The 22,674-nt window shown below is 52.2% G+C and overlaps 1 protein-coding gene across 3 annotated transcripts in view; it reads left to right on the forward strand.

Moving 5' to 3' along the window:
* The window catches only part of NKAIN1 (sodium/potassium transporting ATPase interacting 1), a 40,051-nt gene extending 17,678 nt beyond the window's left edge, over positions 1-22,373 (forward strand). The window contains exons 2-7 of one of the 3 annotated variants that reach the window (XM_036098436.2): positions 15,760-15,897; positions 17,278-17,358; positions 18,646-18,843; positions 19,533-19,593; positions 20,204-20,285; positions 20,423-22,373. In XM_036098436.2, coding sequence (XP_035954329.1) covers positions 15,760-15,897; positions 17,278-17,358; positions 18,646-18,843; positions 19,533-19,593; positions 20,204-20,285; positions 20,423-20,432 — 570 coding nt within the window. In that variant the 3' untranslated portion in view covers positions 20,433-22,373. Of the gene's footprint in view, positions 1-15,759; positions 15,898-17,277; positions 17,359-18,629; positions 18,844-19,532; positions 19,594-20,203; positions 20,286-20,422 lie in introns of those variants that run through there. The other 2 variants (XM_036098441.2, XM_078073499.1) reach the window with 2 other exon arrangements.
* The last annotated feature ends 301 nt before the right edge of the window (positions 22,374-22,674 follow it).

A 22,674-nucleotide genomic window follows, 5' to 3' on the forward strand; every position in this document is an offset into this window, starting at 1 on the left:
AGCCAATTCTGGACATTTCCTAGAAGTGGAGTCTACAATATGTAGTCCTTCACTCACTTCTCTCACTTAGCATAATATTTTTATTATTTATTTATTTATTTATTTATTTATGTATTTATTATTTATTCATTCAATCATTCATTCATTTAAAGTAGGCTCCTCTCCCCATGTGGGGCATGAACTCATGACCCTGAGGTCAAGAGTCATGTGCTCAACCAACTGAGCCAGCCAGGTGCCCCCTAGCATAATATTTTCAAAGCTGATGCTTGTTGTAGTCTGTATCAGTGCTTCATTCCTTTTTATGGCTTCATATCCCATGTATGGATCTTATCACATTTTGTTTATCCATTAATCAGTTAATGAACATTTGGTGGTTTCTGTTGGGACTGCTGTGAATAATGCTGCTATGAACTTTTCTGTATAAGTGTTATGTGAACTCAGTTTTCGATTCCAGCGAATCTACCTAGGAATAAATGTTTTGAAAGATTTCTTTATTTTAGAGAGGCAGAGGGGCAGAGGGAGAGGGAGAGACAGTCTTAAGCGGACTTCGTGCCGAGCACGGAGCCCGAAGCCCGACATGGGGCTTGATCCCACAACCCCAAGATCACAACCTGAGCTGAAACCAAGAGTCAGATGCTTAACTGACTGCACCGCCCAGGTGCCCCTCTACCTAGGAATAAATTGCTGAGCCATATGGTAACTATGTTTAATTTTTTGAGGAACTAGCCTGTTTTCCACAATAGCTGCTCCATTTTACATTCCCACCAGCAATGCCACAAAGGTTCTACTTCTTCACATCCTCAACCAACTTGTTATTATCTTTTTTTTTTTAAGTTTATTTATTTATTTAAGTAATTTCTATACCCAACATGACTCAAACTCAGGACCCTGAGATCAAGAGCCACACCCTCTTCCCACTGAGCCAGCCAGATGCCCCCATCTCTTATTTTAGCTAGCCTTATGGGTATAAAATAGTATCTCATCGTGGTTTCAATTTACATTTCCCTAATGATGTTGAGCATCTCTCCATGTGTTTATTGGCCAGTTTTTAAATCTTTGGAGAAATTTCCATTCAAATCCTTTGCTTATTTTTTAATTGGGTTATTTATCATTTTGTTGAATGGTAAGAATTCTTTATATATTCTGGACTCTAGACTCTTTTTTTTAAAAATTTTATTTTATTATGTTATGTTAATCACCATACATTGCATCATTAGTTTTTGATGTAGTGTTCCATGATTCATTGTTTGTGTATAACAAACACCCAGTGCTTCATGCAATACTTGTCCTCCTTAATACCCATCACCGGGCCAACCTGTTCCCCCCAACCTCCTCCCCTCCAAAACCCTCAGTTTGTTTCTCAGAGTCCATAGTCTCTCATAGTTTGTCCTGGACTCTAGACTCTTATCACCTTTCTGATTTGCAAAGATTTTCTCCCATCCTGTGGGTTGGCTTTCACTTTCTTGATTGTGTCCTTTGGTGTTCAAATGGTTTTGATTTTGATTTTTTTTAAAGATTTTATTTATTTGAGAGAGAGTGAGCAATGGGGAGGGGCAGAGGGAGAGGGAGAAGCAGGCTCCCCACTGAGCAGAGCCCCATGTGGGGCTCAATCCCAGGACCCCAGGATCATGACCTAAGCTGAAGGCAGATGCTTAACCAACTGAGCCACCCAGACACCCAAATGGTTTTGATTTTGATGACATCCAGTTTATCTAGTTTTTCTTTGGCTGCTTGTGCTTTGCTATTGTATGTAACACGTGCCTATTCCAGGGTCACTTGGATTTATACCTATGGTTCCTTCTAAGAGATTTATAGTTTCAGCTCTTACATTTAGGCCTCTGATCCATTTTGAGTTAGTTTTTGCATGTGGTGTGAGGTAGGGGACCAACTTTCATTCTTTTGCATGTGGATTTCTAGGTGTCCCAGCACCCTTTGTTGATAATATTAATATCAATATAATAATAATAATTTTTTTATTATTTATGTATTTATTATTTATTTATTATTTATTCATTCAATCATTCATTCATTTAAAGTAGGCTTCTCGCCCGATGTGGGGCATGAACTCATGACCCTGAGGTCAAGAGTCATGTGCTCAACCAACTGAGCCAGCCAGATGCTGACTTTGTTGAAAAGACTATGTTGAAAAGACTATGTCTTTGTTGAAAAGACTATGCTTTCTCTCCATCAAATGGTCTTGGCACCCTTGTTGAAAATCAGTTAAATGTATGGGCTTATTTTTGGGCTCTCAATTCTATTCCACCGATGTTTCTGCCTAACCTTATGTCAATGCAACTCTGTCTTTTTTTTTTTTTTTTAAGATTTTATTTATTTATTTGAAACAGAGAGAATGAGAGAGAGAGAGCACATGAGAGGGGGGAGGGTCAGAGGGAGAAGCAGGCCCCCCGCCGAGCAGGGAGCCCGATGCGGGACTCGATCCAGGGACTCCAGGATCATGACCTGAGCCGAAGGCAGTCGCTTAACCAACTGAGCCACCCAGGCGCCCAATGCAACTCTGTCTTGATTATTGTCATGTTATTGTGAGTTTTGAAATCTGGAAATCTAAGTCCTCCAACTTTGTTCTTTTTTCAAGATTATTTTGACTGTTCTAGGGGCGCCTGGGTGGCTCAGTCGTTAGGTGTCTGCCTTCAGCTCAGGTCATGATCCCAAGGTCCTGGGATCGAGCCCCGCATCAGGCTCCCCACTCCACGGGAAGCCTGCTTCTCCCTCTCCCACTCCCCCTGCTTGTGTTCCTGCTCTTGCTATCTCTCTCTGTCAAATAAATAAATAAAATCTTAAAAAAAAAAAAAAAAAAAAGATTATTTTGACTGTTCTAGGTCCCTTGAATGTTCCTGTGAATTTAGGACAGCTTATCTATTTGTGCAAAAAAAAAATAGTTGGAATTTCAATAGAGATTGCATTGAATCTCACTTTGGGAATATGGTCACCCTGACACAGCTGGGTACGAATCCTGCCTCCACCACTTACACAACCCTCCCTGGACCTCTGTTTCTACACATGGAAAATCACAGCTCTCAAGAGTTGAGAGGAGAACATGAAATGGGTGGACATAAGGCAGCATGTCCAGGGTGGGCTCCATGCAAGGCCCTGGAGGGAAGTCCCTGCTCTCTTCTCTGCACTTGTGCCAAACTGACACTCTAAGTCAGTGGTCTGTTCAACCAGCGCAGGCCTAGCGCGGGGTCAGTGTCTGTGAATGCTTGGTGGGTAAGTGAGAAGGGCCAGGGCAGAAAAGGGGCCAGGCTGGGTCAGGCAGCTGCTGGACTGGATGGAGTGGGTCGGGGAGAGTGCTTCCTGGCCTCGAAGGGGTCTGCACACCAGGACAGTGGTGGCCTCTTCTTCAGAACTTGAGTCCTCTGAGCATGTTGGGGACCCAGACACGGAGTCTTCACTATGGGTAACTCACTACAAGTAACGTGGTTTTACCCGTGACCACGGGCCAGGCAGTGTTCTGAGCATTTTACACATATTCCCTCATTTAAGGCCTCACGACAATCCCATGAAATATGTACTATTATCATTATCCCCATCTTATAGATGGAGGAGTTAAAGCACAGAGAGGTTAAGTGAGTGGCTGAAGGTCACACAGCTCATAAGTATAAAGGTAGGATTCAAACCCAGACAGTCTGGCTCCTAGGCCACACTTTTAAGCACTGCACTGTACAGCTTCTCAGGGAGCAAGCAGCAGGAATCTGACCTTGGTATGAAACCAAGGACTTAATTATCCTAATAATGATGATGTGGGCATAGTACTTTACAGTTTTTAAAAAGCACATTATAGTATATAAGTTGCTTTCATGGCTGTGATCTTAATTGATCCTCCAATTTCTCTGTGAGTAAGACAGGACATTATTATCCCCTATTTGCAAAGAGAAATGAAGATCCAGAGAGGGAAGGTGACTTGTCCAATCGATGAGAATTTATTGAGCACTTACTGTATATCAAGTTCTGTGCTCCCGGTACATCACTGAGTCCTCACACAACCCCAGGAGGTAGGTATTCGTGGTAGTTGTGTACCCATTTTACAGATGAGGAAACTGAGGTTCCAGGAAATGACTTTCCCAGGCCCTACAGCTAGTAAGTAAGAGCTGGGACTCCCTCTCCGGTCCGCCTGACTCCGGAGCTTGAGCTGATCACTGCTGGGCTCTGACCCCATCGAATGCTTGGCAGATTTAACTCCTGAGTGTTTGTGTCAACCTTCTGGTCTTTTCCACCCCATCTCCAGCCGTATAGCCATGCCTGTAATTCTCAGGGCCTCCTTAATTCTCCCTGCTTAAGTGCCTGCTCCATTAAGGTGCTTTCTGCCATGAGTTTTTTGACTTAATTGTATGATGTCGTTTGTTGTACTTAATGGGGCATCTGATTAATCACCTTTTTATTTATCCAAAAGTCCATCGATCTGCAGCCGGCGTCTTCTGGGAAAGCCTGTTTGTTGCTGGATTTTCTCCACCTGGATTGTCTTCCCTTCCATCCCTGTCTGAAGTGCTCCTCTTTAGAGGCCTTCCTCATCCCAGGCCTTTGCTGCCCACTCCAGAGCCTGCTGGGGGTGGGGGTGGGGGGTCTCAGCATCTGGGGCATGGGACTGGGGATACCCCAACAGTCTGGGCATGGGTACATAGGCAGAGGTAGAGTGGGCATCAGCAAGAAGGTGAGAGTCCTGGGAGACTGGGACTCTGGGCACAGAGAGGGATTCTGGGCCTTCTCCTTAGTCTTCCCAGGAAGGCCTTGGCATCCCCACCTGACCACCTACCTCCAGCCCATCCTCACTTAGCCAGAGAGCACCACGCGCAAAGCACCCAGCTGCCTCATCCCTCTGCTGAAACCTTCCCTGGCCCCTAGGGGCCAGTAGGATGAAGACCTAGGTCTTCTCACCCCTCACGATCCTAAGCCCCCAGGTGGTCTGTACCCCCCACATCTGGGATGACTGACTTGTCCCAGTTTGCCCAGAACTTTTGGGTTTTACCCCTTAAAGGGCTGCACCCCAAGAAAGCCCCCAGTTCCAGGCAAACCTAGAGAGTTCATCACCCGGTCCACACCTCAGGGGTTTTGCCCACACTCATTTGTCCCCCTCTTAATTTCTTCTTTATTTTGTTTTTTCTTATAAAGGTATTCCTCCTCAATGTAAAACCCTTAACTGAAATATCTCTGGTTGAATCTCAAAGACCCCCCTACCCCCAATCCTACTCTCCAGAGTTTGATGACTCTTTGTTTTCCTTCTACACAAAAATAGGGTCCTGCTACTCAAGGGGCCCTGCGGCCTGCCTTTTCACACCAAACCGCTTGGCGCTCTTTGCCCACCCGGTAGAAGGGCTGTGTCGTGTCCCACGGTGTGGAGGTGCTGTCATTTGCTGTGTACCCTCCTGAGGGACATCCAGAGCGAGTTGGGTGTCTTTACTGTAGCCAGTTCAAGGCCAAAGCTAAATATCACCTCCGCAAACCCTTCCTGGACCCTCGATGTGGCCTCGGCTTATTTCCTCCTCACTGTCGTTATTGAAATAATAATAGTTACCATTTATGGAGCGCTTACCATGTCAGGCACGTGACAGTCTTCTCATTTAATTTTCACACTATTTCTAGGAAGTGTGGGGACTGTTATCCCCATTTTACAGATGGGGAGACTGAGGCTCATATATGGAAGATAAACCCAAGCACGCCCTCTGCCCACTGCATTAAACTGCCTCTGGTGGTTTTCCAAAGTTCAGTGGAGCAGGTGGTGCAGGGGGTCAGGGCTGTGTCAGCTTTCCCCTGCTCCCCAGCTGTGAACCAGCATGAGGGCAAAGCCCGGGTGGCACTGATGAAAGGCCAGAGCTGGTAGCCACCAGCTTCTAATCCACTTCCTGCCAGACCCCAGAAATTAGGGCAGGAAGACCTGGTGGGAGGCGGGTGGCACAGTAGCCCCAGATCCAAGGGGCAACTCTACTGGACTCCTAGGGGCTTCTCTGGGCCTGTGAGAGGGGCCTGGCCCCCAGGCAGAAAGCAAGGAGCTCCAGGAGTGGAGATGAGAGGTCAGAGGGGGTGGGACAGGGCCTGGGCTTGCAACAAATCTGAAAGACCCCCTCAGTCCTCTCAACACTGCTGTGAAGTAGGCATCCTTGTCCCTGTTCCACGGAGGAGGGGACCGAGGCCGACTCCCCGTCCCTGAAGGCCCCTCTCTACACTGCCCACATGGCCTCCCACCGGGGTGCCTGTGGGTTTGGACCAGATTGTGGATGAAGAGATAAACCGGATGACTTGGAGGGACCCTTTGATTTTAGACTGACCTTGGTATCACCATGGGTTTCTAGGCTGGGTTTATGCAAATTAATGTAGATGTATGCTAATCAGACCACTACCAGGCCTGTTCTAATGGCGCTGCCGGCTCAGCGGTGTAGTGGGATGGATCTGCCCAGAAGGGGTCTGAGGAGTCCCCCAGCTGGGAAGGGTCAGCGGTCACTGGGAGGAGGGGTGGGGTTGCCATGGAGACAGAGGCCAAGCTCCAGCGGCTGCCTCCTGTGGGGACCAGGGCTGGCCCGGACCAGCCCTCTGAGACAGTCCTGGGCCCCCGCCCCCCACCCCCATAAGCTCCAGGCTGGTCTCTGAGGGCTAATTACGCCCAAGCTAGTGGACAGCTGCTCCCTGGCTCCCCCAGGCCCAGCTGAGGTACAGGGCTGGGCCACAGCAGGAGGGCATAAGGACAGACAGATGGCAGTCTGGGGGCTGGGGGGCTGGGGAAGCTGAGGAGGAGGGAGCAGGACCAAGCAGGGCTACAAGGGGTGAGATTCCCAACTGCCAGGGCATGCAAGCCGGCCAGAGAGCCATGTGGTAGGGAAGAGTGAGGATTTGGCAGTCTCAGCTCTTCTGTGTGGCCTTGGGCAAGCCCCTTTGCTTCCTCAGGCCTCAGTTTCCTTATCCAGCAATGGGGGTAGGATTAAGAGACATGAGTATGAGGGTAATATACAATAGGCGCTCAATTAATGATTCTACTATTCTGAAGCCCGTTGAGAGGTTATTTTGTTTTCTTTTTTTCTTTAAGATTTTATTTATTTATTTGATAGAGTCACAGCGAGGGAGGGAACACAAACAGGAGGAGTGGAAGAGGGAGAAGCAGGCTTCCTGCAGAGCAGGGAGCCCGATGCGGGGCTTGATCCCAGGACCCTGGGATCATGACCTGAACCGAAGGCAGACGCTTAACAACTGAGCCACCCAGGCGCCCCAAGAGGTTATTTTGTTTTCTAATGGGAAAGACCATCCCCCTCATCTTGCCCCTCTTCCACTTCCCTGCTCTCTGGGCTGGGACAGATGTGCTGGAATCTTCCCTGAGGAGGGAAGAGGCAGGACTGGCATCCCATGAGGACAGGAACTGGGTCCTCTACACTCACCACTGGCTTCTTAACTCTTAGCCCACAAAAGGCACTGGAGGGCTGTTTGCAGAATGAACAAATGAACAGATGCGAAGGACTCAGCATAGTGTCTGGCACTAATAGGAGATTAATAAATGTTAGCTGTTATGTCGCTGCCCAAGGGAGCTGGGACTGGGTGACTCATGAGAGCAGGCTCTGCCCCTTCCTGAGCCCCTGACGGTCTCTGGAGAGAGGTGTGGGGGTGGGAAGAACAGTGAACAGAGACACAAGGACTTGAACCTGAGCTCTGCCACTTCCTGTCTGAGTGACTTTGGGAGCCTCCTCTGCAAAAGGGGAGCCTGCATATCCAGGCGGCTGCACTAGGGCCGTGGGGAGCCCTTGCCCCTGGTCCGGCTGAGCCTGAGGAGAGGTGGTGACGGAGAGGTGGTGACAGATTTGCTTGTGTCGTCAGGCAGGGGGAAGCAGGGCTGTGATGACCCAGGCAGAACCTAGGGAGGGACCTTACCAGGGGCTGGCAGAACCAGCTTCTGGGCAAAAAGGAGCCATTAAGCCCTCAACAGTGGTCACAGGACCCCAAAGGCTGGTCCCCCTGCTGCTAGGCAGGCTGTAGCACCGCCAGGCCCAGACAGTGATTGGGAGCTACTGAGACCCCCATTGTACATGAGAACACTGAGGCCTAGAGGGAGAGACTTAGCGGGACCCCACGGCACATTCACATCAGAGAAGGAGACCTCAGGTCCTCTGAGCCGTTTTACTGCTTTTTCACATGAATCAACACTGAAAAACATTTCTTCTTAACTTTTTTGAAAAATCTATCTTTGTTGTAAAAAATTACAATATACAGAAGTATGTCTAAAGAAAAGTATAAGTCTCCCCATGTCCCCACTCCCACTCCCTAGAGGGACTTCTCAGAACCTTTGTTGTGTGTTTCCCGGGCTCTTGACTCTGCATTTATAGTCACACATGCTTCATGTCTTTTTCATTTTTATTTTTTGGCTTTTGGGGTTTTTTTTTACATAAATGGAATCCTATTGTTCTGCAGCTTGTGTGTGTGTGTGTGTGTGTGTGTGTGTGTGTGTTCCACTTAACGGTGATAACCTTGTCCATTTTCCAGCAGGAATCAGGCTGGGACAGAGAGAGGCAGAAGGGCTGCAGGAGCCCAGGAAGAGACAGGGAACGCGTGTGTGTGTGTGTGTGTGTGTGTGTGTACGTGTGCATGACTGTGTGTGTGTGTGTGTGTACGTGTGCATGACTGTGTGTGTGTGTGTGTGTGTGTTGAGGGTAGGAAGGAGTCCCCACAGGTCACTACACACAGTGGATGGGGAACCTGGCATGAAGACCCCATCATCAGCTCCCAGAGGCCTGTGGTGTTTGTCTCCAGACTTGAGCTCCCTGAGGAGGGAGCTGCCCCATTCTGTTCATCACCACTCTGCACAGGGCCTGGTGCATAATAGATGCTCAAGAAATATTTGTTCAGTGAACTGCTAGGCCAGTTTTCCCTGACCCCACCAAAGACGACCTGGTCTCTGTGACTGTTCCAACTCATACTCAAAGGCCATTGCCCTAGATGGACCCCGGAGATGGGTGCAGAGCTCAGGGAGAGTGGGAAGACACTCCTCGTAGACAACTCACTGCTGTCTGTCAGTTTGCTCACCACCCTAATGAGGGGGTTGGACTGGTGGATCTCCAGGGGTCCGTCTGTCTGGCTTCAGTCCCACTCCCTCATTTCATGGATGAAGGGCTGAGTCGAGTTTAATTTTGTCAGCTGCCTCAGAAATCCACTGGGAAAAGGGGGGCTTGAGCTGGGGGATGCAGCCGCGGCTGTTGCCGTGTACGGAGCACCAGCCATGTGCCAGGCGCTGCTGGGCTGAGAGCTTTCCATGCACCGTCTGAATCTTCAGGACGTTTTCCCAAGTTCAAGCTCAGAGAGGGGGAGTAATTTGCCCAAGGTCACACAGTGAATCAGAGACTGACTCGGGATGGAACTCAGGTTTGCTGGACCCCAAATGGGGAGCTCTTTCCCACCTCAGCCCTCTTTGAACTAAAGTCAATAACGGTACCAGGCTGGACCAAACCATTCTTCCAAAACTTCAGGGACCCCTCCCTCATCATTCCCTCAGATGGCCTGACTTCTGTATCTAAGTCCCATGGTGACACGGCTGGGATTTTGGCCAGGAAAGTAGTTGACTTGTAGAATTGACTGGCAAGGGCTTGGGCACCAGAGGCTTCTGGTGGGTTCTGTGGCCCAGAGCCCGGCCCCCCTCCGCCCTCTCCCCCAGCCAGCCTCCCGGGGCTGGGGTGGGCCCATCTGTATCATTCATCCCTTGCCCCCACCTGGTGTTGGGCTCCTGGGGTTGGCGTCTAGACAGACTAGAGCATCCTACTGAGAACAGAGGCAGCCCTGACTCGGGGCTGAAGGTTCCCATGGCAACCGCATCCCCCTTGGCTGGCAGCTACCTGATAAATAAATAATCTGGGTGGGGGTGGGGAGCTAAGGGCAGGGGGAGGGGCAGCCGGGGAGCTTCGTGGTGGCTTCACTTGGGAAAGGAGAGGGCCAGGTTAGGCTTGAGGTGAGCTAGGGGGCTGGGCTGGGGGGGGGGGGAGCTGGTAGTATTGTAATGGCCGGGTGAGTGCACAGCAGCGGGAGAAAGTGGCCAGAGGTGAGAGGGATTCAGAAGAGCGGGAGGGAGAGCAGCACCTGAAACTGAGCTTTCTGGCTCTTGCACTTGGACACATCATGGGGCCCAAACACTGGAAACGGACCAGGTTTGGGCATATTAAGTTCATGATGAGCCGTCGCATGAGTAGCTGGTTATAAAGGGGCTGGAGGCTGAAACAAGAACAGGGAGCGCCTGAAGGTTGGGTGGGCACACGTTTGCTTGCACCCAGGAAATGGCCTGGGGGTGTTCTGACACTTAGGGGCCCGGCTGCATGGGAGGATGAGCTGCACGGGAATCAGGAGTGGCCAGGGAGGATGGAGACCGACTTTCACGTTGGCATCTGCAGTGTGCCAGGCTCGGCTCTCACCAGCGGGAATGCAGCGGTGAGCGCCTTAGGCGGAAATCCCTGCTCCCAGGGAGTGTGCCTTCTAATGCAGGAGTCCGACCGTAAAAGGGAGTGGGTAGTACGGTAATCTATGATAAGTGCCATGGAAAAAATAAAGCAAGGGGCAGGCAGGGAGTTCTGCAGCAGAATATAATTTTAAATACTACCTTAAAAAAAAAATTGGGCACCTGGCTGGCTCAGTTGGTAGAACATGTGACTCTTGATCTCAGGGTCGTGAGTTCTAGCCCCACATTGGTCGTAGAGCTTACTTTAAACATGTATATAAATTAACAAATAATATGGAATCTCTCCACCACCATATAAGGGAGGTATTGTGAATTATACCCATTCTGTGGGTGAGGAAACTGAGGTGCAGGGGAGTGAGGGACTGGCCCCGTGGCCCAGGGATTCTAACGGCGGGTCCGCTCCTAGCCACTGAGCCAAATGGTCGTGTGCATGCAGGCCAGGGGAGCTAGTGGCGGGGAGGGCATGGAGGCCTTTCAGCAGTTCTGGCCTTGAGAGCATTGAGATAGGTGAGGATGGGGCTTTTCTCTTTTACTTTTTTTTTTTTTTTTGACAGAGAGAGACACAGCCAGAGAGGGAACACAAGCAGGGGGAGTGGGAGAGGGAGAAGCAGGCTTCCCGCTGAGCAGGGAGCCCGACGGGGGTGCTCGATCCCAGGACCCTGGGACCATGACCTGAGCCGAAGGCAGACGCTTAACGACTGAGCCACCCAGGCGCCCTCTCTTTTACTTTTTAAATGGAACTGGCTTGAGTGTGCTTAGGAGCTAGTGCGAAGGATCCTGGGCACAGGGAGAGGTTGAGCTCCAGGCCAGAAGGGTCCGAGGATGGTGTGAGCGCCTGAGAAGACAGGAGGTGGGGTCCAGAGTGTAGGCGGAGGCACCGGGCAGAGGAGGGGGCAGGCGGGGGCAGGCAGAGGCCAGGTCCCAGTGTGAGAGTGAGGCTGGAGGGGTCCCAGGAGGGTGGAGGGCAGTGAGATCGGAAGTGGTCAGTGGGGAAGGTAGGTTCCCCAGAGAAGCCTAGTTGGGCTGTGGGGCGGCAGGGGGGGGGCCTCTCAAAGTTGGTGGTTACGGACCTGCATCTGTCGCGCACCGGCTCTGCCTGGGGAGTGACTCTCTAGCAGCACTCGGCTGCTTTGCAAGCAGGGAGAAAACTGTTAATTGGGTTTGTGCAGGTATGGGCTTCCCCTGACAGGTGCGAGGGAAAGGCAGAGGGGTAGGAGAGTCTGGCTGACAGGCGAAGCTCATGCCCAAGTGAGGGGGCATTGTGGGGGAGTGGGAGAGGGAGAAGCAGGCTTCCCGCTGAGCAGGGAGCCCGATGCGGGGCTCGATCCCAGGACCCTGGGACCATGACCTGAGCCGAAGGCAGACACTTAACAACTGAGCCACCCAGGCGCCCCTTTTTTTAAGATTTTTATTTAATTTGATTGAGAGAGAGAGAGAGGGAGAAGCAGACTCCCACTGAGTAGGGAGCTGACTCGGGGCTCCATCCAGGACCCTGGGATAATGACCTGAGCCGAAGGCAGATGCTCAACTGACTGAGCCACCCAGGCGTCCCGCATCCAACTCTTGATCTCAGCTCAGGTCTTCATCTCAGGGTCATGAGTTCAAGCCCCATGTTGGGCTCCATGGTGGTGTGGAGCCTACTTCAAACAAATAACAACAAAAACATGCAAAGAAAAAGCACTCGGACGGGTAGTGGCCAGCCCCCCCCACCTCCATCACGCAGGAGGCTGCATCAGTTGCCAGCAGGAGCTTCTGTCATAGTCCTGGCCCACCTAGGAGAGAGACTCAAGACCTGGCTTACCGGTTGACCAGGTTAAAAACAATTAGCCCAAAGTCACTTTTTCCCTCGGTGCACGTGCACTTGAAATTTTTTCGAAGGAGCACATTGCCATTGTCTCCACACTAGTCCTCCCATCAAACTAACAAGACACAACAAGGCCAGCTAGGATTTACAATCACTGCAGCCCTCGGATTATTGTTCTAAGCTGGTGCAACCAGATGGGGAAGATATTCCCCCTATTTGTTTGTTCTTTATTTGGTAATTAGCCGCATCTCGCAGCTGCACAAGCAGAAATTCTTGAATATCTGACTTGGTTTTCTAATAAAAAATAATAACTTTAGGATTGAGATATTTATAAGACGCAGAATCTCAATTAAAAAATATATATGGAGAGACACCTGGCTGGCTCAGTTGGTAGAGCGTGGGACACTTGATCTCAGGGTCGTGAGTTCGAGCCCTGAGTTGGGTACAGAGTTTACTTAAAAAAAATTAAGTTTATACCTGGGTGGCTCAGTCGATTAAGCGTCTGCCTTCGGCTCAGGTCATGATCCCGGGGTCCTGGGATCGAGCCCCACATCAGGCTCCCTGCTCCGCGGGGAGCCTCCTTCTCCCTTTCCCACTCCCCCTGCTTGTGTTCCTGCTCTCGCTGTCTCTCTCTCTGTCAAATAGATTAATAAAAAAATCTTTAAAAAAAGGAAAAGGGAAATGAAGGCAGGACTTCCAACTGTTGTTTCAGCCACTCAGGGGTAGTAGCTGGGGTGGGGGGGGGCAGGGTAAAGGAGTGTGGCAGCTCCCAGCAAGCCTTCGGTGCCCAACTAAGAAGCTTCCACTGTTGAGTCTCCTACTAATTAGCCACTGTTTATTAAGTCTAGTTGTCTCTCAGTCTTTGTGATGTCTCCATATCCTCACAACAACTTCTCGGGGAAAGGATTGCCTTCCCTATTTACAGTTGAAGAAACAGGCTCAGAGAGCGAAAGTAACTTGCACTGAGTCACACAGAGCTGCAATTTGAACCTGAGTTTTAGTGATTCCATAGCTTTTCGTGGTAACAGTCCCACTGCTTGCTTTGTCAGTGAGGTCCCTGAGAACCCAGAGGGGCTGGAGCAAGGGCCAGGGGCGGAGCAGGGTGATACCATGTTTTACGGGGGCATTTCTAGGCAAGATGTCTCCCCAGCTACACTATGAGCCTGGGCAAGTCTGTCTCAGCCACTTCCTCTGTCCTCTGACGGCAGTCTCCTTGCCAGGACCAGATGCGAGCTAAGTTGAGAGCATCAAGTGGGCCCCAAACCACCAGGGCTCCCCAAGGCTTGGCAGAGTCAGGGTGGAAAGGAGAAGAGCAGAAGTGGGGCAGAAGCTGTTGGGAGCAGGGAGCAACCTGGGGAGTTTCTCCCCAAGGTCAGCAGACCATGAGAGTCAAAGGTGGAAGGCCCTTAGCGGTCATGCAGTCCAGTGGTCTCTTCTGAATGGAAGAAGGAGCTTGAGACCCACTGGGGAAGGTGGCCTGCCCCAGGTCACCCAAGAGTCTGTCAGATTCTCAACCAGAATCCACACCTCTTAACTCCAGTGCCAGTGCCAAGAGGGAAAGTTGATAAGTTGGTGCCAAGATGGGACAGGTGACAGAGAAAAGCAGAATGACTGCCCGGCTCTGCCACCTCCCTACTGTGTGACTTTGGGGAAGTCACTTCCCTTCTCTGAGCCTCATGGTCTCTTGCTTCAGAACAAGATCATGATCTCAGCTCTGCCTTTCTGCCAAGGAACATCCAGTGAGCGATGAAAGCTCTTTACAATCTGCAGGGCCCTGCAGGAGGAGTCACCAACAAGAGGCAGGCTGACGCCAGGTGGGGGGGTGCCAGGGCTGGGCCTGCAGCTTCCTGGGTCTCTGCCCAAGCTTTACCATCTGTGTGGTAGCGTCAGCCCCACCTCCTCCCGCTTCCCTGCCAGGAAAACGACTTCTGGGATCTTCCCTGTCCCTTCCCAGCCAGATCCTCTTCTCTCCCCTTCTATTTTAATCAGGACTCTGGGTTGCAAGTGACAGAAATCACAAGTACAAGGAGGGAGAATTCGTTTTCGGCATGGCTAGATCCTCAGACCGAAAACGATGTGACCTGGGCACTCCCCTCGCTTGTTCACTCTTTCTCCCTTTCTGTCCCTTTGAGATGGCAAAGACAGCCACCAACAGCTCTGAGCAACACTGTACCCGTTCAGATACCCTGGCAGACAGCATCTCTGTCCCGGCTGCTCCAGCAGCTCTCCGGGGTGACTCTCGGGAGCAGGCCACAGGGCGAGTGCCCAGCCCTGACCAGATCCCTGTGTGTCGATTATCTGGTTAGGACTGAGTCATGAGCCCACTGCTGAAATTAGAGGTGGGCTCAGCCCCACCCAAGGCACATGGACTAAAGGTCCAGGAGGCGGTTCCCAAAACAAAGAGATGGGTTCTTTCACCAGGAGAAGAAGTATTGGACAGTCAATAACAATGGATGTCATTGGCACCTTTGTTCTTAAGTGTATCAGCTGAAACATTGAACCAGGGGCTCCTGGAAAGGGAGGATTGATTGAATCCTGTATCGGTTAGCTTTTGCTGGGTAACAGATCATTCCAGAGCAGCAGTTTAAAACAATCATTTTATTTAGCTCTTGATTCTGTAGGTCAGCTGGGCGATTCTTCTGGTCTGGCTACGTGTTTTTTGGTCAGTTGGTGGGTTGGTTGGCATCGGAATGATCTAGGATGGCCTCACTCACATGTCTGATGGTTGATGGGCTGTCATCTGGGGGGCCTTGGTTCTCCTTTTATCCTCCAGCGGGTCACAGGAGCTCTTCCACATGGTGTTCTCTGTGTTACAGGTGTAGGAAGTGGGCAAGCTCCAGGGCACAAGCAATTTTTTCAAAAGGTCTTCACTTGCACTATGCTTCCTAAAGTCCCATTGGGCAAAGCAAGTCACATGACCAAGCACAAGGTTACTGTAGAAGGGTACTGCCAAAGAGCATGGGGACAGGGAGAGAAAGAACTTGAGGTCAATTTTGCAACCTACTGTAGCTCCCTTGGGGAAGGGGAGTAAAAAAAAATTCCTTTCTCTGCAGCCCATAGATTTCATGGGCCAGGGCAACCTCCAGATAGCAGTCCTTGGAAGAGGGGACTCAGGCCCAGGGACTTTCCTGGGCCCTTCAGGGCCGTGGCTCAGCCCTTGGCCAGGGCTGGGGGAAGCAGTCTGGATCCTAACTCCACCTGCTTCGAGCCCCACATGAGGCAGGGGCAGGTGCTAACGGGGAGCGCCTCTTGGCAGGGAGGAAGGTGTTCTGAACCCCGGCTCCCTTCTGTTAGCTGTCCCCAAAGTGATGAGCAGGGCTCCGTCTCAGTTCATCCCCGCAGACTTGCTTCCATCTCCCCATCTCCCTGTGGTCTTGCAGGGCTGGGATGGCTCTGGACTTGTGTACAGTCAGGCCATAGTGCCTCGTCGCCGTGGTAAGGGGTGTCACCTGCTCCACGAGGTCGAGGAGTCCCTGTCCTCCCCTTTCAGGCGGTGACCGTGGCCTCAGCCTGCTCTCTCCCACAGGTCGCTGCGCTGGAGCGGCAGATCTTTGACTTCCTGGGCTATCAGTGGGCTCCTATCTTAGCCAACTTCCTGCACATCATGGCAGTCATCCTGGGCATCTTTGGCACCGTGCAGTACCGCTCCCGGTACCTCATTCTGGTATGGCTCCCTTGGCCCCTCCTACCCCCCTGCCCCTCCAGGCATGAACTGCCCCCCCTTCCCTGGGTGCCCAGACCCCTGCCCTGTCTTAGCTCCAGCCCGGCTGGTGGTGGATGCCCAAGTCCCAATGCTTCTTTGCTCAGCAGAGAGACGAGATTGATATTTTCCCTAAAGGATTTCCTAGGGAAGAATCCAAATATTAACCTGCCAGGTCATTTAGTGAGTGTCTACCATGTGCGAAGCGCACTGCTAAAAGTTTCGCATGTTTACTTATCTTTACAACAGCCCTGCAAGGGATATCTTACCATCTCCATTTTCCAGATGAGGAAATGAGGCTCAGAAAGGTTACGAGGCTTCCTAAGGTCACACAGCTAATAAGTGGCAGGATTAGAGCATCAGACCCAGAGCGAAGGCTCTTGATACGTGCCCACGCTGCCTCAGTAAGCCAGTGCAGGGACGGACTTCATCTTCTCTAGCTTCTCAGGTTGCTTTAAGAGGCTGGCTCGGCTTTGGTCCTTTGCTGTTCATCAAGAATGTGGTGTGATGGCAAGTGGGGCTTTGAGGTCAGTGCCTTCTGTGCTCTGATCCCAGGAGTGGATTGTGTCCCTGGCTCCCTCCTCCTGCTTCCTCTTCCCAAGCCCTGGTCCTTGATGGTCTCTGTTAAACTCCTGTGTTTAGCTAGGCTCACCCTTCTCCCCTGCTCTTCCTCAGTGACCCATTCACCTGCCTCTTTGGAGGGAAAAGGGACACCTGTGATGACAATGACATGCTTTGCCATGCTCCTGCCACAGCCCATTCTGGCTCGTTCTTGGGCTTCGCCCACCTCCCACAGGCTGAACCTCCCAGAAGCTGGGTGGGCAGGGCCCTTCCAAAGCTCTATCTCACCCGGGATGGGAGAATCCTTCTCTCCAGCTCTCGGGAAAGCCCCAGGCACTCCGCTAAGCAGCACTGTGTGCTGGGTGACAGAACTGGAATTGCAGACCCAGGACTTGGGTGGAAATACCCCGCTCCTCTCCAGCTCTGTGGAGCCGGGTTGTGTCTATTGTTCTCTGCAGAATGCATCGAATTAGCTGCCAGAGGACTGGAGCCTGAGGAGCAGCCCTATCTCTTCCTAGCTGTGTGATCTTGGAAAACTGAAACCTCCTCTCTAGCGCTTACGTTGGTTATCTTTAGAGAAAGAACAATGCCTTCCATGCAGGGCTGTTGTAAGGACCGGACGGATGTAATAATGATTTGTAAACTCTAAAGTGCTCTCTGCGTGAGATAGTGTCATCATTTCTCCTTGCAAAGGTCCCCTCGGTCCCTGAGCTCTGTCTCCATTGACAAGCCCCATCCCCGCTCCCCCAGGCCCCACCCTGATCCCACCTCTCCTTTCTCCAGTATGCAGCCTGGCTGGTGCTCTGGGTTGGCTGGAATGCATTTATCATCTGCTTCTACCTAGAGGTTGGACAGCTGTCCCAGGTAAGCCTCAGGCCTGGCAATGCCAGAGGGCAGAGCCTGACCTTTCCTATCCCCTACGCCAGGGGCTCCTAGTTTGGTCTGGGGCATCATCTCTTGAAGAGACCTCCCTCTACACACCCAAATGATCTGTGCTCCACAGACCCTACCCCCACATTTTAGTTTCTGGCCTCTTCTGCACTTCTCAGAAACAAATGATGGAGCAGATAAGGCTGAGGGGCCGTGAAGATGGGCGGTGGTCCCACTTGATCACAAGCTCAGTAGAAACCAACCACTTGTAGTGGCCCTGAAAAGTGCTCTTGGGCTCCACATGTGTTCAGGGCAAGGGAGGTGAAAATGTCATGTACAGCATTTGGTAACTGCTTAGGCCACAAAGATTTGAGTCCAGTTCTGATCAATATTTTCAGAAGGGAAAGAGATGAAGTAGTCTTTGGGGAAAATCGAGTGGACCAGATCCCATGCAGAACTATTGAAGAAAGGGGAAGTTTTTAGCTTGTGGAAGAGCAGGCCCAGAGGATACAACTTCTATTTTTAGTATGTAAGAGGGGAAAATATATGAATGGGAACATTGGCTTTGTAGTTCTGGTAGATCTAAGTCCCGGCTCCAGCATTTCCAAACTGTGACCCCTGGGCATGTGTCTCACCCTCTCTGAGCTTGAGTTTCCCTGTCTAGTGAGCGCAGATAACCACTTCATGTGGTTGCCGAGGATGAAATGTGATCATACATCCCATCGCAGGGCTTGGCACCTGGTCAGCACCCAGTGAATATTTGTTAACAGGCTGCATGATGAATGGATTGATAAACACAGAGATGCACACCGTGGGTGAGAACCTCTGATCTAGGCCAGCCCCTTCTGCATTTCCGATGGGGAGACCAAGGACTAGAGAGGACAGGTTTGCCCGGGGCCATACCCAGAGAGCAGTGGAGAGACTGAATGGGCTGTGAAGGGGTCTGTACTGAGGATTTCACCCATGGCTGGAAAACTGGACTCAGCCACTGTTAGGGTCCCTTCCATCCCTGAAACTTTGGGGCTCCTGTGGGTCGGTCAGCACCAGCCCCTTTCATCTCTGATGGAAGTGTGAGACCTACGTAGTCATCAAGCGCCACCTACTGGCCAAATATAGACTTGCAGAAATGGGCTCCCTCCGTACTCTTCAAAGCAAGCCAGGAGAGGAGGCTGCTACAACAGTCCAGGTGTGATGTAGATCTTATATAAAGTTTCCTGGGGCCTGGGGAAGATCCCCCTGCCCCTGGCCCCAGCTCAGTATTCTAGGCCCCTCTGCCCCCAGGACCGGGACTTCATCATGACCTTCAACACATCCCTGCACCGCTCCTGGTGGATGGAGAATGGGCCAGGCTGCCTGGTGACACCTGTCCTGAACTCCCGCTTGGCACTGGAAGACCACCATGTCATCTCTGTCACCGGCTGCCTGCTTGACTATCCCTACATCGAAGCACTCAGCAGTGCCCTGCAGATCTTCCTGGCTGTGAGTCTTCCTGTCCCCCCTGGCCCACACACTCCCAGAGGTGGACTCCACCCCAACCCCTTTGTTTAGCTCTAGTTAAGAAGGGGAGAACCTAGATCTTCCAGCCTGCCTGTGTCTGCCTGGCTCTGTCTCCATATCTTGTATCTCCTCCCTTCACCCCCTGCCCCAGCTCCCATTCTAGGAGTGAGCAGGTTTAATGAATAGGATGAGTCATCAGACTATGAGTCAACCCAGTCTCCAGTGTATCTGCTGTGTGACCTTGGGCAAGTCACTTGCCCTCTCCAAGCTTATATGCTTATTAACAGAAATTCATGACCACATCAACTGTGTAGAGTTGTAAGAGTTAAAAAAGAGTGGCTCCAAGATAGTAATATAGTTCCCAGTCTTGCCCTCAGCACTCCACACACCCAAAGCCACATAATCCTCGTTCCTCTTAACAAATCAGTGAAGTATTGCCCAGGTCCAGCTGGGAAAACTGAGGCCCAAAGAGGTAAAATTATGACTTGTCCAAGTCCACTCACAGAACGGATAATGGGACCAGGTATGTTTGACTATAAGGCCCAGTCATTTAACTTGAAGTTGTTATGGGTTGGCCTTCATCCTCGCACACCCAGTCCCTCCCGTCCTTCTGGGCCTGGCCAGGCAGGGGGTGGAGGAAGAGCTTCTGTCTTCTTTCCTTTCACCCCCAGCTGTTTGGCTTCGTGTTCGCCTGCTACGTGAGCAAAGTGTTCCTGGAGGAGGAGGACAGCTGTGAGTGCCGAGCCCCTAGGGAACGGGGAAGCCTGGCCACACCCCACCCCGTGCCTTCAGCACCCTGGACAGAGCCCCGCGCGGCCTGGGAGGGAGGAGACCTGGGTTGGCCAACTGGCTCCTCTTGGTGGGGAAGAAGAGGCGGCAGGGGTGGTGGCGGTCGGCATAGCCAGCGCATTCTGGGCTGTGACCCAGACACCCAGGTGCCCAGTGCACGGCTCCAGCACTGCTCTCCACCCACTCCTCTTAGGTTCTGGCCCTCCGAGGACCTCCACGGGGCTCGCCCCTACCAAGCACCTCCCGTGCCCAGCCTCGTCCCCCGACTACCGTCCACCCCCACCTCCCAGGTCTTGCCCCCTTAAGTGGCTCAAGCCCTGCTCCCTTAAAGGACGGCCCGCCCCCCGAGGCTTTCCATCCACTTGGGCTTTGGCCCACTCTGGCTGAGCTCCTGAAAATCCCGCTCTGCTCCGCATAGGTCCTGCAGCAAAGCCCCGCCCTAAGGCTCTGTACAGGGGTCTGGCCCTCAGATTCTTCCTTTTCAGGACCTAGCCTCCCATAACTCATACCCCACAGGCTCATCCCTAACTATGCGCCACCTCCCCTTCCGCAGTTGACTTCATCGGTGGCTTTGACTCCTACGGATACCAGGCGCCCCAGAAGACATCGCATTTACAACTGCAGCCTCTGTACACGTGGGTCATGGTGCCCAGCGGGGTGGGGTGGAGGGACTAGGGCGTTGCTGTAGGGGAAGGAAAGGCAGGGAGGCGTGGGGAGGGCAGCCGAATCTCTCTGCGGGTCCACTTCCCTAACCTGCCTTTGTTTCCTGCAGGTCGGGGTAACTTCTGTCCCGCGCCCATCCAGTTGCCACGAGCTTGCTGGCTGGACTGAAGCCCTGGCGCGAGCTCGGGCCGAAATAGCAGGCGCGCCCCCTGGCGGCTCGCGACCCGACTGCAGCCTGCTCCGGCTGGGTCTGCGGCGGACTTGGACTTGACCCTTCCAGCCCGACTCCAGGGGTGGGACGTGCTGGGCGGGGGAGGGGATCGCGGGGTTTGTATTTTTTTTATCTCAGCCTTGGCGTGCGCTGGGGCCTCCCTCCCTTCTCCAGCCGCTCCCTTTCGAAACCCTTCACCCCACTTCCGGTCCCCTGTGCAGGGAGAAATGGCATTTGCCCCATCTCACCACACTCGTTCACCAGCCCTGGGGAGAGTTACTGTGAACTAGAAGCAGGAGTCCTGGGTTCCAGTTGCAGCTCCGTCACCGACTCTCTGTGTGACATCTGGCAAAGCCCTTCCTTGCCCTCTCTGGGCCTCAGTTTCCCTCAATTAAAATAATCTCTTAGCAGATGGAGCTCTTTCTAGCCTTTTCATTTGACTCTTAATTCCAGGGGCTAGGCTGGGATTATAATTCCCATTTTGCAGATATGGAAACTGAGGCCCGGAGATATGAAGTGATTTGCTTGAGGCCACACAGCTAGGCTTTTGGTGGAGGCAGGCCTTGAACACAGCATACCTTCTGTAGTTTCAGACTCCAGAACCCACTGTCTGGTCTCTGAATCCCATTTCCAAGCCCCCATCCAGCTGGGACACTCTAGAACCCACGTGATCTACATCACACACACCACCACCACCACCCCTCGCCAGCGCCTCTCTTGAAGCAATATACCTGTTCTCCTGTTGGGAACCAGATGAACAGAGCCCAGAGCCCTGAATTCAGCCTGACCCACAGGGAAGCCCTCCTAGACTCGGCCCCCATCCACTCTTGGCCAACCTTTCAAGTTCATTCCAATAAGGGGGGTGGGCATATCTCAGCCACCCCACCCCCTTCCAGGTCCTTGAGGCCGGGTCTGCTGCAGCCATGATCCCCTGTCCTCTCAGCAACTCCACCAACCCCTGATGGCTCCATCCACGTCACCCGTTGGAAGACTTGTGGTTCCAGAATGGAAGACAGCTGGTCAGCACCTCCCGATCACCAGTTTTCAAAGATCACCAGCATTTATGACCACCCCAATGTCAAAGAGAAACCTCTAACAAGCCCAGAAGGAGTTGTGAAGAGGCAGACTGGGAGTGTGGGTCATGGTGTGGGGTTGGGAGGGCCAGCACCCCTGAGAGCAAACAGAGATGAGAGCTCATTCTCCCCATCTCCTTCCACAGACACCCCTGAGGACCTTACTTCCTGTGTACTGGCCGTGAGTCCAAGGGCAGGAGGGGCAGCCCTCAGCTTCCCAGTCTGTGAAACATGAGTGGCCCTGGATTAGGAGGGAGGGCAGGAGGCGTGGGGGAATGGGAGGGAAACACAGATGGTTTGTATGCCTGAGCCCATCCATGGTGACCACTCCACTCCTTGCTCTCTACCCTCTGATCTAGCCTTCCCTACATCTGAGGCCAAAGCATCCTGAGCTAGGACCCCACCCCGCCATCCCCTCTGCAGTGTTCTGCCAAGGAGCCAGCCCCAGGAGTTCCACTGGTCACCCCAGGCACTGAGGTCCCATATGGTCTGCCCAGGTAGCTAGGGGTTCCGTTCAAGAAGGGGGCAGCTCCCTTCGGACCTGGCTGCTATCCTGCCACCAGCCCTCTCCTGTCTCCAGCCCTCTCCTCCCACCCCCACTCCCCAGCCTCCTTTCTACTCAACGGGTTTAGCCACTGGTGCTTTGAAGCCTTTTGTTTTTATAAGATGGTTTTTGCAAGGGACCAAGTTCTTTTCTCACTGGGACCTTGCAAGGCAGGGAGTGTACCCTGGTTTCTGTGCAGGTGGGTTAATTAAAGATGGTGTTTTCTTCTCTATCATCCTGTCCTCCTGCCCAGTGAGTCAGCAGGGTCCCTGCTTGAGGGTGAGCAGGGGCTGGGAGTCAATGTCATTGTCATTATCATTCCTGGGGCACTGGCCTGTGCTTCTGACTGGCTGTGTAGCTTTGGGAAGTCACTCTTCCTCTCTTTCCTCATCCATAAAATGCAGAGGTGGGGCTCAATCAGTGGGTTCCCAAGCCTGGCTCACAATCCCTTGGAGAACTTTCTATTCATTTTTCTGAGTAGGTGGATTGTAAGTTTATGCTTCCAAATATCCTTTGCTTCTCAAGTCTGCCCT

The sequence above is a fragment of the Halichoerus grypus genome, chromosome 5, assembly GCF_964656455.1.
Source record: "Halichoerus grypus chromosome 5, mHalGry1.hap1.1, whole genome shotgun sequence".
Lineage (NCBI taxonomy): Eukaryota > Metazoa > Chordata > Mammalia > Carnivora > Phocidae > Halichoerus > Halichoerus grypus.